This window comes from Dendroctonus ponderosae, unplaced genomic scaffold, assembly GCF_020466585.1.
Source record: "Dendroctonus ponderosae isolate FM_Combo_2020 unplaced genomic scaffold, Dpon_F_20191213v2 Dpon_F_20191213_1, whole genome shotgun sequence".
Lineage (NCBI taxonomy): Eukaryota > Metazoa > Arthropoda > Insecta > Coleoptera > Curculionidae > Dendroctonus > Dendroctonus ponderosae.
The window spans coordinates 54,019,559-54,035,533 of NW_026017110.1; the positions used below are offsets into that span (position 1 = coordinate 54,019,559).

A 15,975-nucleotide genomic window follows, 5' to 3' on the forward strand; every position below is an offset into this window, starting at 1 on the left:
CACCTCGGCGGTGAGGAAAGGGTTTTAGTGGGTAAACAGCTTAGCTGGAGTCCCACACAACCCAGAGCGACAGACCACCAGCTCTGGGAGTGCGTGAAAGAGCATTTCCCAAACCTCACCGAAAAAAAAAAAAAGTCGCAGGATCTTGCGGGCCAATTGACTCCAATCTGACAATCTCGAAATTACGCGTCCTGAAAATGTCTCTCGCAATATGGCTACAACTGCCAGTGTTGTGCACTGGCACCAGTGCACTCGTTGCCCCATCCTGCTGAAACTACATGTCTTCCAGATCATAATCTTCAATTTCTCAAGAATTGACTGTTATGGCTCTTTCTTGATCGTTAAAAAAATAGGGGCCAATACACCACCGGACCATAATGCACACCATACGGTCACTTTTTCAGGATGCAATGGCCTTTCTGCGATCACTTGAGGATTTTGAGAGCCCCATGCATGGCTGTTCTGTTTATCTACATAATTACCGAGCGAAAAATGAGCCTCATCGCTGAAGAAAATTCTGTTCGAAAAATCATCATCAGCGGCTTGTTCAGTCACCCAATTTGCGTATGTTCTGCGTTGTCCATGGTCTTGAGGCTTAAGTTATTGAGTCAGTGGGACTTTGTACGGATGGAGTTTCAAATCCAATTGCAAAATTCGCCACAATGAGCCGTAAGACAAGCCCAAATGCGCACGTCGGGGAATCGACGCATTCGGGTCTTCCTCCACACATTGAGCAACAGCGATATTTTCAGCCGAACGAATGTTGCGATGATGCACAGGCCTTACATCAGTCTCCAGATCCAGTCTCTTCAAATGTTTCCACTGTGTTCGAAATTGTTTGCTCTGTGGGTCGATTATGTCAACCGTAATCTGCTCGTAAAGCTCCAAACGTTGATACAGCAGCATCACCATTTTTATAGTAACATTTAATAATTTTCACGCGTTCTTCGACAGTTAAACGATCCATATTCCAAAATGGCAAATCTTCAACTAAAACGAAAACGCTTCGGATGACCTTTGATAGAAATCAAATAGCAAGGTTTTACTTTCCCAACCTCGAATTCGATAAGATGCATTTAGAATCGGATAAGATGCCGTTAGATGCATTTAACGATTTTGATAAGTAATATAAAGTAAAACTTCTATTGTTTCTATAGCCCAACATCAAAGGAAAGTCGTAAAGTACTGTCGACTATCCATGGTTTTTGAATAATTGTTTTCATTTAAGAAAAAATACTTCTGTGACAATTTCTCAAAAAATAGCAGTTAGTAAATGAACTAACGAGTTTTGCAAGGAGAGTAAACGTTTATAACATTTAATAGTGTAAACCGTCATATAATCTAAAACCAAATAAGACGCCAATATTTCAAATTTATATTTTAATAAAAGTATTAAATAAAGGAACACGAAAATGTAAAACTAATCTTATTTTAACATTAAAAAAAGGGCAATTTAAAAGTTTCTGTTATTCCAAAAACATTTAAATTACTCGTTACAAATTACGGTCAGTCTTTTAAACATTTCACAATACATCTAAATTGTAATTTCTCATAACTTTCAAAAGATTAATTTTATATTTTCAAGGCAGTTATTCAAAAGCTGATGAAAAACCACGTTAGAGATAAATAATCTAACCCGATTTTTCGTTCTTAGAATTTCCGACCAAAAGGTAGCCGGCAGAGGTAACTTCAGGCGCAGGCTTTTGCCAAAGCAATTTTAATGTCTCTATGGGAAGAACTTTGTAGTTTTCTGCGGAAACATCCTCTGGGACTGTTGTTATGGCTTGCGTTTCTACCGGCATTGACAATGGGTTGCCGGCAATAACGTAAGAGCCTGTATTTGCATTTGGATCTTCTTCAGGATAACAAGGTAGATATCCTGTGCTTGGAACCTTGGTGCTAGTATCACAGTTCCAATTCTGAGATAGTTCTCTCCTGTCCCGTTGAATCTCAGCCATGGAGTATTCAACGTTTGCAGCCGCATCTAAGGCAGAAGGCAATTTCACCTCGCATAGACGCTGTCCAATGGCCTTTTGGACAGATCTAGAAAAATATATATAATTAGATGCGTTTCAGCAAGCTTTAACCAATATTTTATTACATATGGCATTATATATTATACAATATCAGCTTTTAAAGATGCACTATTTTTTACCCAATTTACAACGGCTACCTTGCATCTGCACCGATATTTGTATTTTTAAATTGTGCAAATTGAAAATTTGAAACTTGTGTCCTGTGTTGGCAACTTAAGTGTTTCAACGATTTGGAATCCCCTTAAATCCCCCAACATTTTTAACCGAATATTTAGCCGCTGTATTACTGCACTACATTCAGATAACTTAAATTTACTCACGACACATTCCCATCTTACCTTCGAGTAGCGAAGATAGTAATTACAAATATTATTAGAATCGCAATTGCTATGAGGCTGAAAATCCAAGACATTGATACAGAACTTCGTATACATGGAAAATCGGCATTCTCGCTCCAAGGTCCCGGTAATGTTTGATTGTATCTGACATTTACTCCTCGCACCTTTACGTAAATAGTTTGAGTTTGATCCTTTTCGCATACTTCTCCAAGTGAAAAGGTTACATCTATAAAACATAGCAATAATCATGAAATTGCATACAACCTGTAAAAACTCCATTGCGGGTGAAAATGTGTAGACTAAATCGTATTTTACTATCAATAGTAATACAAATCTGTTATTACTCTGTGTGGTATAATTATGCTGCCGTCCGTCGTCATTCGCAACTTGTAATTCATAAAAATCCACTAGAGTTTCCAGTTCGTCTGGTTTTTCCCATTTTAAAATAGTCGTTAAATCATTCCAGTTTGCACTGGGCTTTGTAATTACACCAGGGACTAAAATCCAATAAAGCAAGTATATGAATCTTAATATATTCTCTTAATTAATGTTAAATTGGCAATACCTACAATTTATATCGGTGGAAGCATTAATTGTCGCATAAGGTGAGCAGGTCTTTGTACATGCTGAAACACCTAGTGTATATTCAGATCGTGGTAATAAGCCTATTATATCCTGGGAATACTTTTTCAAATCGTGTATATAAGTTACTGTTATTGGTGGAAGTGTTTGAGTTGGACTTCTAACATAAATGCGATATTCTCTTATATGACCATTGGTTTCATATGGAGGTTCCCAATGGAGTGTCAAAATTCTAGGCTCACGCCTCACAACTTGCACGTTGGTTGGTGCAGAAGGTGTGTCTTCGATGGTTGAATTAAACATTGAATCACCAAAGTCAAGTTCTGACCCTAATGAAATGGGCTTAACCCGAATTTGGTATCTAGAAGTGATAAAATTACAGAATCAGCAACTGAACATAAAGAACTTTCTCACCCAGTATAAGGTATCAAGTTTGTAATATTAAGTTCTGCATCTCCATCGAAAGTGTCATTGTCTACATCAAAAAATTTATAGTTTAAAGTGTTTGGCTGACATTCTTCCGACCCGGGCTGAAGAATTTGGCAATAGCTAACGTTAAATCCTTGTATATCGGTTAAAGTAATACATCCTGAATGTATCTGTATAACTATATAGCGAGACGAAACCGTTTTTAAGTAAGTCTGGCTGAGTTTACGTTTTCCACTTCCATATAAGATTGTACAGTCGGCCCACAGTAGCCCGCTACTGCTGTCGATCCCATTTACAGACATGGCAAACTGATAATTACTTTCATTGGCAAATACTGGCAATTGCAAAGTCTTATTCTTCATTCCTTTTTGCAAGATCAGCCAATTCAAGTTTCCCTTTGGTAAAAATAGAGACGTGAAAATATCTTAATTCTCATATTCAGATAATTAGTTACCTTGCAAGGATAGGGCCTTTCCATTAGTGCAGCGCACCAGAAGAGTGTGAAATGTGTCATTTTAGAATCGCCACTGTCGATCCACTGGATGTTGTATTTTCCATTTCCGTTATCTTTTTTGATCAATTTTCGGACTGGCTTGAGAGCTAAAAATTAGTCAATTGATGTTTAAAAATGATTGAAACTGTAGATAATCGTTGCTGTCTGTAGTAAAGATATAGGAATGTTAGGGAATATATGAAATAATTCTGCTCGTGAGCCCTTGACTAAATTTTACAATTCATAAACATAATTTCAAAATTTCTACGCAAATCTGTTTTGCATTTGGGAGCAGTTACTTTAAGAAGTTTTTTGGAGCATGTTTATAAGAACTTTTTTCATTATTTAAGTGTCAATCTAATCACCTCTCAGTATTAATATATCAGTCTGTATGAAGAGATACGGAATATGGGGTGACAGTTTCAAAGTATTGCTGTTAGATAATAGAAAATTTACTTACTATATCTTTCTGCAGGTACAAATACAACAGAATGGTCTAAAGATTTTCCTTCATTGTTTACAGACCAAATTTTAAATGTGAGGTTCCTATTAGGCAATTTGTCAAACACTGCGTACTTCTTTAAAAGTTGGACTGGCTTAATAGTAGGATCTTCAACTGCCTGAATGTTATAGGTAAAATTATCTCCATTTTCCTGATAGCTATGAATATTCTGCCAATATATGATCCTCTTTCCAACACCGTCCAAAATTTCAAAACCACCTAAAGTTGTATTTGGAGGACTGTCTGGTATTTTAGATAAAGTTCGAATAGTTATTGATGCATTTTGAGACCACATCCTATCATCCGTGGCGCTTTTTGGTCGCATCGAAATTCTTACGTCATATATACAGTGCGCGTAAGGAAGATTATCTAATAAGAAATTTCCTTTAGAATCATCAGCGTGAAAATGTTTAGATAACGTTTTGTTTGGCAAGTAGATGGTGTTCCACTCTTTACTTTGCTCATTGCACCAACACACGCGATAACGGAACCCCCCTGGAAAGTTTAGCATAAACGTTGGAAGTGACCATTTCAATTGTATAGAATGGGGAGATTCACTAATTGCGCCTAAATTTTTTGGTGGATTCGGACGTACTAAAATAAAAAAATTATATTTTAGATCTAATTCTGCATGATTATTTTAAAGAAATTATTATAATTCTCACCACTACTGTAATGATTTATTAAGTAAGTCCAGTTTCTCGAACCAAAGGTGTCATTGGCAAATAATACAAATTCCAAATGACTATGGGAATGGCGATATAATGGTGACGAAGTCAAGGACCAAGTACAGCTCATCATCGTTTTATTGCCAATTTTTGATTCCTTTAATTCATGGGGACATGGACTAAATGAGCTATAACAAAACTAACAAAGTAGGTTTCACCACCAACATAAATTATTAAGTTCATTCAGTTAGTTAAATCCTGGTGCTTCATTAGTTTTTACTAAAGATTATTTTTCTGAACATCCAGCTTTTTTTTTCTAATAAGCTTTCTTCATGTTTTTTGTTTATCTGTCACAAAATTTTGAAAGTCTTGTAACATAAAAAATAATTAAATTTGCAGCTTCTAAAGAATATTTATACGTAATCAGCGTTCAATTAAGTGAGTCCAAGAGACCCATTGCGCTTGAATGAATTACTGAAATATGTGGTCATGGTATCATAAAACTTCCGGCATCAAATCAAGTCAATCAATCAAGCAAAAGTGCGACTTCACAGGGCTCTCAAACAGCAACGCAGTGAAATTCAGCTTTTCCAGGAGCACAATATTAAATCGCAAAGACATTACTGATTCACTACGAAATGGACAAACTATTTTCCATTAGAGGTTTAAGCCAAGCCAATCACGACTTTTTTCAATAGCATGCGGGTTTTTTTTGTCCGAAGAAGTATAAATATCCTTTCAGTTTACATAAATCGAGAAACTAATTTTCTGGCAATATAATTACTATTATCGGCTAGGCATTTAGAAGGATAGGAAACAATTTCGAATTAACAACAGTAGATTGTAAATCAAGACATTAGAATTATAGATACATGCACCTGGTAGCTTAGTTTAAAGCAAGTAAAAGTAATCATATGCATTAAATAGTTAATTAGACTTCGGAATCAGTCCCTATATAGTATGTATGGTATGTATAGTATGTTTGTTACCACCAATGTACAATGTACGAAATCTCGGAATGTGCAAAATGCCGTACGCGCGATTCAATCTTAGTGTTAGATTTGTTTAATTTTTAATCTTCACATTGACTATTGACACAAGACCCTGGGTGAGCAACCTTTAGTTAATATATAATTATGTTTTTTAATATATAAATATTAAAATAATATATTTTTTTTTGACGGGCCGCATATAAAGTAACCTTCATTAATAATTTACAAAAGTTTATATTGTTGTTCATGTTTTGTATCATAATGCTTTTGTATGTTATATTCTTTTAATGTCGACACAGTCGACTGAAAATACTAAGCATACAGCTTTATCTTTGACGAAAGTGAAAAAATAATCAAATTTTCGCTTTTCTTGAAAATGCCTATGCTCATCCGCAACCTTCCGGTTTTATTGTTTGCTTTTCTGACATGCTATTATGGATTAAATAAGTACATGTGTACAAACAATAACATTTGAAAGTTTAAAAAATGTTTAATTTGTATTGCATGTTTGAACAAGTCGCCAACAAGTGAGTAACTCGCCAAAAATTGTTACAGTTTAGTATGTACTTCCATCTTATTATAATTAATGTTATGTAGCAAACAACTTTGTAAAATTTACCACGTTTCCAGTGTTGCTTTTTGATTTTTAACTAATATGTATGGAATTATTCAAACCGGATTAACCTGTGGTAGGGCCCGGGGCTACGATCCCTGCAGAGGCCCTTTTCTAAAAAAATATTTTTCAGTAGTTTGGTATTCGCGTTTACATATTATTTAGTTTAAAATGGAAACCAGTGCAATGAATAGGCGACATCTTTTCCAATGAAAAATCATAGACTAAATATGAAACAACGCACAAGATTTTCGAGAAACGTGCCGGAAATTGTAAATATAAATGAAAACAACAGCATAATTTTGTGTGTGTACAAACATTTTAAAAGTTCTGCGGTTATGGAGCTAATAAATTATGCTTCCATACTTTAATGTTGCTGATAAATTATAATATTAGTGTTAAATAATCTTATTACATTAAATTGTTTTGTATTTGGTAAAACAATATAGTATTTTCCCATTAAATAATTAAATTAATATATAATAAATAATTTAATTTCACTAAAAATATGTATTTTCTTCCGCTCGCCATTACCTTATACTTATTACCACTGAACTACAAAGTTTGGCATAATCACCGTTCGGCAGAAAGTAAACTGCAATTTTCCTGCATCAGATATTATGCACATTGTCTAGTCAATGTGAAGATTAAATATATGTGATATTCACATTGACTAACGCGTACGGCATTTTGCAGATTGCCTAAAATATGGTAGTCAATGTGCAGATTGCCCGAAGTAGCAGCGATTCTGCAAAAAGCCTGGCGAGTTGGTTAGTTCGTAGATTGTCTAGGCATTTTACACATTGCCGGCGACATATACATTAAACCATATACGATATCAAACTAATAATTTAACTGATTTCTCCACTTTTTTCATTGATTATTTCAAGATAATTTTAGGCCATGGGCCACGCAGTCATTTTTTCCTGAACCATATGGTTCTTCCTTTTATGATTACCATACCTTCTTCCTGACCTGGCAGGCGTGTAATCCAAGTGATAGTCAGTGCGAACATAATTTTCTGGAGCAATCCACGTGCAAGTAAAATTATTAAGATTTTGACCCATACAGTCAAAATCAGTCACGTCTTGTGGCTTAGCTGCAAAAAACATTGTTTAATATATGAACTAATGAACTAAATAAAAAAAACTTGGATGTTTTAACGTGTAGACAGAATTTAAAATAAATAAGTTTAGGCTGGAAATACTAAGTACAGTTACAATATTTACGTTATCGGAACAACCTGTGGGGGTCATGGGGTCATGAAGTTATTTTAATTAACGGAAAACGAAATATGCTTATATAAAGAATAAAAATCGTTCGGCATATATTACACTACTTCTGTGTTCACTAATTCAGTTATGAAGATTTCAAAATCAGCAGAACAAATTTGATAGTAATAAGCCTTTTAACTAATGAAAAATCATCCTGTAGCCTGTAGTGGTTTTTCTTAAAGTATAGGCTTTGGATGTGTCTTTTGCAAGTTACGGCCAGCTGATGGTGACAATAGGTCCGAACCCAATCTTACGAGTGCTTGCCAAGTGATACGCCATAGGAGTGATAAAGCCAAAAACTGTACTTTTTGTATTAGATTAAAAGCGATTGAAAGAAAATAGTCTTATATATAAAAAATAAAAGATTTACTTACTTCCTACAGCAATAACATTGTGACAAATATAAGTACCATTCAACAAACAGAAATAGTCTGCCTTCGGCGTTGTCGGATGGTTTTTAACATAAAGACGTATTGCAGTGGAGTTCAATATTTCGGACTGTACAAAACAAAAAGTATTTAAATACACTCAAGTCCAGATTAAGTGTACCATTTACAAACGTTGTATATTAACTGTTTACTTACTGGAAGACGGTCGGCACCCAAAACAAAGCTCAACAGACTACTTGCAGACGAGTTATATTTAGCTGCATATTTCTTATTTAGTACACATGTGATGTTTAGATCAGACCCCTTTTCCAGAATAATGTCGCCTTGCGGAAAGGTATCTAAATGATTACATATTAGATATAATAAAATATTGTGCTAGAATGTAATCGCCAATAAATTAATTGTTTTAACTTTTACAAAAATGAAATTATTACAATCTTCACGTATAGCAGTTTGCCATCTCAACAGCTTAGTATGTTATCTACTAAAACACCTGCTATAAAAATATGTAAAAATAAATTAAATATTTTAAATCATATTTAGGTTAGTAACCACTCTAAACCTATTATTTTCATATTTTTGAAACTTACATCCACCAGTGGGTATCAACTCCAAGCATTGGCGTGCTCTTGCTTGTGCCCCGCTCCACGATAAACTGATGAACGTGACCAATAAGAGACAGTGCATGAGCTGCAAGTTCGCCATGAATGTTTTTTAGCTTCTTTGCTGTGTGCCGAACTTCTGTCAAAAAGTCAGAGTTAAATTACTAAATCTCGAAACGTTATGACTTGAATAAAATGAAATATGTTGTAGTATTAGTATTTCACAAAGCATTCATATTCATAAAATATATGTGTCGTATTTTGCGTGCTGAGTTTTATGCTCCAATAATATAAATATAAATATTATAAAAAATTGAATTTAAGCCGATTTAACCGATTATTTTTGCAACCGTCTTATAAAACCGAAAAGAAAGAACAGAACCGATGCGACACCGTCGAGCCATCTATCCAATAACCATTTGTCAATTGAAAATGTTTAGTAGTGTTAATGATTGATTGAGCGAAACACATATTAGAGTACTAAACGGTTATTTTTCTGGAACAGGTTCCATCTTTGCAGTTTCACTTTGGTATGAGGTTCCACAAGTAGCATGTTACTTTTAAAATTTTTCATTAAAAATTCGCAATGATGATGATAGTAGAAATAGTGATGCTAAAGAATGATTTAGTTTAATAAAAAAAAATATATGTATTCCACAAACAAACCATGTGTCATAAGTAACTACTTAAAGGAAATAGAATATGTGCAAAATAAACTACCAAAAGATTTAGATATTTGATGAAAATATTTGTAGTAAATAATACGTAGCCCATATTAGCTTATACTCAAAAATATTAACTAAGTCCTAATTATATATACCTATAATGTATGAATTACGCTTACCAAATAACAATTATGTATATAGTTTCATGAGAGCAACACAACTACGATTATATGTGTTAAAACCCCCAGAGTAATATTTATGCAAGACTGATTAATAATGAATATCTACTTATAAACACTAAACATTATCATGACTATCAGAATAACAGATAAATGTACTGATTTCTTTTAAATGTGCTTATTCTTTTCAAAGAACAGTTACGTCAATCAAAATTACACTAACAAATCACATATAGCAGTTAATCATTATTGCTGCGAGACACTCATTTTGCTAACCTAAACAACCGATGTCCGATACAAGGAATATGGTCATTCGGAAATTCATATAGCTATATATATTTCTTTTTAAATATAGCAAATTAATGAATGGATGTTGGAACTTGATTCTAAGTATTGTTTCACTTTTCGGTATTTCTATTTCACACTCACGCGCCCCTGAACAATCTGGAATCAACTGGAAAACAATCATTTGTAGGATAGCAGAAAACAGATTTTTCAAAACCTGTTGTGTGGGATATTTCGCCTCAGAATTTGAGGTTTTTAAAAAAGCAGAATTTCAGCACGAAGCATTCGTTTTCGTTGTAAATACTAAACAAATTGTAAATTAGAATTTAAAACAAATTAATTATTTATTGAATTTCGAATGCCTTGTCGGATAACTGAAAGTGACTATCAAAACCAGGTTCATAGGCAATGCATTGGACGTTTGATCATAGGCATTAAAGTCGGTGTAAAAAGCACAAAATATATTGTTGACACGTAAGAAAAAGATTAAAATAATACTTGTATTTATTTACTGATGGCTTAAGCCTTAAGCCGAGCTTAAGGTCCTCGCGCTCGAAGAACTGCAAGAGTGTTCAATGAGCCATGAATAACAAGAGTGTTTAAGGAGGAAGGAATATTAGACAATCCATCTAGGAACTCGTTCACAATAGTGATGCAAAAAAGCAATACCAAGACTTTCATTTGGTTTGCAATACCAAGTCCAAGATCATGTCCTGCAAGACCAAGACTTGCAAAAAGTGTTTCAATATTGAACGGAATTAAATTTGTGTTTGTTTCTTAATCGTTAAAAGAAAATTGAACCATTTTACATTTTTTTTTAAATAAACAAAATGTGTTTTTCTCGAATTATAGATACAAAAAATATCATATGATTCGTTATTATATATTCGTGGCATTAGGCAATTACATCAGGTAAGACTATTAAAGATTACTGGGTAATTGTTAAAGTTTTGATATGAAGACGAATGCAATTATTATTCAGGCACTCCGCGATAAACAGAATTAACATTGCAATGTCATGAATTTTAATACGTATTAGCATGTGTTTAGGGAAATCGATTCTAATCGAACATAAAATATTAATAGCATTATACCAAATGGTTGTATGATTTTTTATTAAGGAATTCTTGGGATACCGCATTTTAATTTTTACTGAAAAATCACGTAGTAGTAGCAACATTTTTCCTTGAAATTTATAAAAAATTTCATACAAAAGTATTCCTAACGAATATTGTGGGCATAAAGTTAAGAATGTCTATTTCCAACAATTCGCAGTACAATAATAAAATATGTTATTAAATTTCTATAACAGGAAAATGGTTTATTTTTAATTAACAACCACGAAAATATGTTCTTATTTTAGGGCGATACACCGGTGATCCACGTGTAGGAAGTTTAAAGAAGATCCATAACCCTGTTGTACATTCACGTTTGTGTAAATTGTCAGCTATAAATTAATTTATAATCGTCTAAATTCTTCAAAGCTGTTAGGAGTTCTATTTTTGAATACTGTTTTATTATTCTTTCCGAAATAATGACACATTCAATAACAAATCTTAAATAGTAATAACTGTAATTCAGATGTTTACTAACCACATAGACTGGGTATAATTCCTGCAACCTGCAGCATTTATAATTATGGGCGTGTAGGGGGCATAATAATGATTTTTGTATGTCATCATTTTTTTACTGTATAAAAAAGGTAATTAATTAAATGATAATAAATATAAATAAATTCTACTGTATAATACCAGGACATATTGGCACAAACCAGAACCTGTTTCAGTATTTTTAGAAACATGTTTTAACCCAAAATCAAGAATACACCACCAAAAACTAATTTAATCCAAACCAATACTGGAATACAAAACCACAAAAACAAAAATTATTTTGATTTCCTAAAACGTTTTGAGAATGTAATTTCACTTTTATTTTTGGCTAAGTATGAAATATGAACTTTTCTATTGCTTCAGTGTAAGTCATTTGCGTGTTACGTATTGATTAAATGTAAGCAAATTAAATAGATCCGCCTGTCTGCGTAAAAAGGCAACATTGTTAGCAAATCGATAATTTAAAAGTTAATTATAAATTGAGTAAAATCTAACTACAAAGAAATAAGCTTAAAGACAAAAAGGCCATATTAATTAAGTATACGAATGGTAGATAGTGTCCTATCGATAGAATAAAACAGGTTTACACTTTACCAGAATTATGTACAGTACCTATTATAGTAAACGCGCAAATTTAACATATAATATTGACAATTATACAGTGCGTCGTGAAAGTTGCAGAACAGGAAAAATGCGGGTTTTCGGCTATTTAGCATTACAATTATTTTGCCATATATGTTTTCATATACCCGTCTGTAATCATTTACGAGAAATATAGATCTTTTTAGAGGGTTCCAGTTTACAATTGATAGCAATAATAAGATACTAATCGCTTAAGAGTAATTCAACAACAAGTTAATGGAAAAATGCTTAAAAATTAAAAAATTAATTAAAAATACGCCATATTTTGAGTAGGTACTTATTTTACCTGTTTCGTATATTAAGTAGGCAGTTATAGTATGCTAATATGGATGTTTATTATTATCACCCTGTAATACAAAATATTTTGTATACGATGTTAATATAGTATGAATCCTTTCTCCTGCCACATTTCAAAATTACGGAAAAGTGAATTTTCAACGTTAAAGTCCAATAACTAAAAAACTATCCAATTTTCGCTCATATTTTATCATCAACATATAGGGTGTTTCATTACGACGCTTTTTTCTGAACTGAAACTTTTATGACGCTCGTGTCAATTTTCAAATATGTGCGTTTTGTACTTTCCCGATATAACAATATCATTTTTTGAAACAAATAATACTGGTTAACCGTTAACTTAGTTTATCCTATCAAAAAATTGATAACAAACTTGAAGAAAAGAATTTTGTGGAAATTATTTTCAAATTTATCAGATGGCCGCTGGATGGCGTAATTGCAAACGGCATTTTAAAAAATTCCATTTTATACAGAAATTGTTCCGATACGTTAAACATCTAGTTAGCTTAGTCAAAAGATCATAAAAAACCATACTACTTTCTTTATGAACTTTTTTCCTAACTTGACGAATAAAGAGTGGGGGGAGAGTCAAACCGCTTAATGCAAAGAAACCTGTAACTCCGACACGGCTCTACCGATTTCAAAGTTTTTACTATTAATGGAAAGAGCAATAAAAACTCTACGATATGTGATATAAAAACTATTTTAATAATTTTCGAAAAATCCGCTGTTAAAAAAAATATTTGTTTTAATTTTGACTGCATCTAAAAATTTTGCTGTTTGGTTCAATTTTTCGTGTGCTTTCGAATGCGTGTAAATTAACTTGATGGCAGCATTTGAAATTTAAACATTTAGCATAAAAAATTAAAACAAAGAATGGTTTTTGAGCAGCGGATCATTCGAAAATTATTATATTGTTTTTATATCACATATCGTAGAGTTTTTATGGTTCTTTCAATTGATAGTAAAAACTTTGAAATCGGCAAAGCCGTGTCGGTGTTACGGGTTTCTTTGCATTCAGCGGTTTCACTCTCCCCCTACACTTTATTCGACAACTTAGGAAAAAAGTTTATAAGGAAAGTAGTACGGTTTTTATAATCTGTTGACTAAACTGACTAGATGTTTGACTTATCGGGACAATTTATGTATAAAATCGACTTTATAAAATACCGTTTGCAATTACGCCATCCAGCGGTCATCTGAGAAATTTGAAAATAACCAAGTTTGTTATTAAAGTTTGCTTGCGAACACTACAACAAATACTACCAAGATACAGCCGCTTACCATCCTTATTGCGACACCTGGTATAGTTGGGACACGCACATTTACGGAAAAACGTTCAGAAATACTTTCATAACGCAGGAGCGTTATTACACGCGTACCAACTAAAATAACCTTGTTAAAATTTAAACGTTTCACATTAAGGGCCAGTGTAAAGGAATCGAAAAGGCCGAACAATTGAATAAATGGTTCCAAGCATTCGACCAAGTTGCATTGTTTTTATTCAATTTGTCACTCAAATACAGTTCAACAGGCCGATTGCACCCAATATTGTACTATACCACTTTCTCTCAAAACGTATAATAAGGTGCGAGCTAGAAAAATCTCAACCATGGGAAAAGTAGACTTAATTCATTCCTTTTTAATCTTTGAAAAATAAATGACTACGCTAATGGTAATAATTTGCTGGATAAACCACGTTTAAAATGGTGAAATTATATTTCCACAAAAAGCTTTCGTTATTATTTTGCAGAAATCAAAACTGGTTTTAATTCAGAATTAACGTGTTCATTAATTAACGGCGTTTACTTAATATGAATTGATGACTTCAGCAACTTTGCAGTAATTATTAGAAATTGTTTTGTTCCTGCTGTTTTGATACACTTGAGAAAAAATTGGCGGTATGCTGTTGTTGTATACAGGGTGATTCAAGAGCAATGCCACAATATAAGACTCACGAGTATAAGAACTAGCGTACGGAATGTGTTATTATGCACAAACAAACGTTTCATAGATATTTTCGACCATCCTATCTTCGGGTCCTGTATTCAAATTCCGTCTTTTGTTACACTGGGTACAATTTGCAGTTATGACTCATTCACCAACGAGTTATGTGTCAGTATAACAGACTGGACAGTATACATATTATGTACAGATTAGACCCAGCAAATTGTACCCTGTAGATTGCAGTGTGAGCAGACCGCTTTAGTTGGGAGGCAAATATGTTCTTCATTTTAATTGTAAGAAACCAGTGATTTTCCGTTAAAAGTTCTGCATGGTCTAAAACCTAAAATGCATCCATCAAATTTTTAAATATTATTTGGTTGTTAATGAATTTTGTAAACAAATTTGGCTCAGCGTAAAGTAGCTTTTTTGACAGTGTCGAAAATACAAGAAAATTTAATTAGAATTGAAAAGTACAATTACTACATTGCCTAATTACTTACATTTCTCCATTCTAATTTAAAAACATTTATTTAACTTTGATTTTGAGCAAACATCCGAAAACACGCCCGACCTAAGAAAGAGCAAGCTTAGTTCGACTGCAACCGACTTCTGTTCAACACATGCCTTTTAAGTTCGACCACTAGACCTGTAGCTATATTTATTTTGCCATTTTACCCTTGTTCGAATGTCAAAAGCAGGTATCTACCCTTCTGTCCCTATTTCAGCCATCGTTTATGACCTTTTAGTATTTGGCTGTCCCATTTTAACATACTGACGTGAAGAGCTCATTTTTTGTCGAATTAATGCTATTTACAATAAATTTTATCGCCATTATAACTATAATTGGTAATATATTTTGAAGATGGTAATTAATCTTCGAAGACCTTCATCCTTTTCCATTTTTTCAGTGGTCGATCCTATTCCTATTTAACTGGCAATCAATTAATATATTAATAACGTTTGGAAATATTTAAAAAACGAATCTTGCCCATTTCAACAATCAATATTTATATCTTTTGTTGGTTAAAAACGGGATAATAGTTTTTTCATATAAACAATAGTCTGACTTAACCTCAGCCGCAAAATCTGTTTTCATGCAAAGACACATTTCTTCAATTCAAGTTTCACATACATTGAATTCCGTTCCGGATCCAATGGACCAAAATAACAAGTCCTCGTTCATAAGAGTATAAATATCCAGTGCGCTCATGTAACTTTTGCAATCCAAATGAACATGAAAAATGCATATGGTCAGAAGGACGAATATGCTGCCTTGAAACGTGAAAATAGTGAAATATTTTAATAAAATTTACAAAATCACAAATGCATTTTGCAATAATTGCAGTTTTTATTACTTGATATATAATACACTGTAAAAACCAGTTTATGATAATAAATTGAAATGTCAAAAATAATAGTGTGTTATTAGGAG

The 15,975-nt window shown here is 33.0% G+C and overlaps 1 protein-coding gene across 5 annotated transcripts in view; it reads right to left on the reverse strand.

The window, feature by feature from the left end:
- Positions 1-1,365: 1,365 nt before the first annotated feature.
- The window catches only part of LOC109533837 (cytokine receptor), a 29,075-nt gene continuing 14,465 nt past the window's right edge, over positions 1,366-15,975 (reverse strand). For 2 of the 5 annotated variants that reach the window (XM_019899319.2, XM_019899320.2), the window contains exons 2-13: positions 8,907-9,054; positions 8,512-8,654; positions 8,302-8,425; positions 7,617-7,752; positions 5,046-5,236; positions 4,339-4,974; positions 3,840-3,985; positions 3,371-3,780; positions 2,944-3,317; positions 2,719-2,871; positions 2,375-2,600; positions 1,366-2,043 (exon numbers count right to left, since the gene is read on the reverse strand). In XM_019899319.2, coding sequence (XP_019754878.1) covers positions 1,632-2,043; positions 2,375-2,600; positions 2,719-2,871; positions 2,944-3,317; positions 3,371-3,780; positions 3,840-3,985; positions 4,339-4,974; positions 5,046-5,236; positions 7,617-7,752; positions 8,302-8,425; positions 8,512-8,654; positions 8,907-9,021 — 3,066 coding nt within the window. In that variant the 5' untranslated portion in view covers positions 9,022-9,054 and the 3' untranslated portion in view covers positions 1,366-1,631. Of the gene's footprint in view, positions 2,044-2,374; positions 2,601-2,718; positions 2,872-2,943; positions 3,318-3,370; positions 3,781-3,839; positions 3,986-4,338; positions 4,975-5,045; positions 5,237-7,616; positions 7,753-8,301; positions 8,426-8,511; positions 8,655-8,906; positions 9,058-9,762; positions 9,842-15,975 lie in introns of those variants that run through there. The other 3 variants (XM_019899316.2, XM_019899317.2, XM_019899318.2) reach the window with 2 other exon arrangements.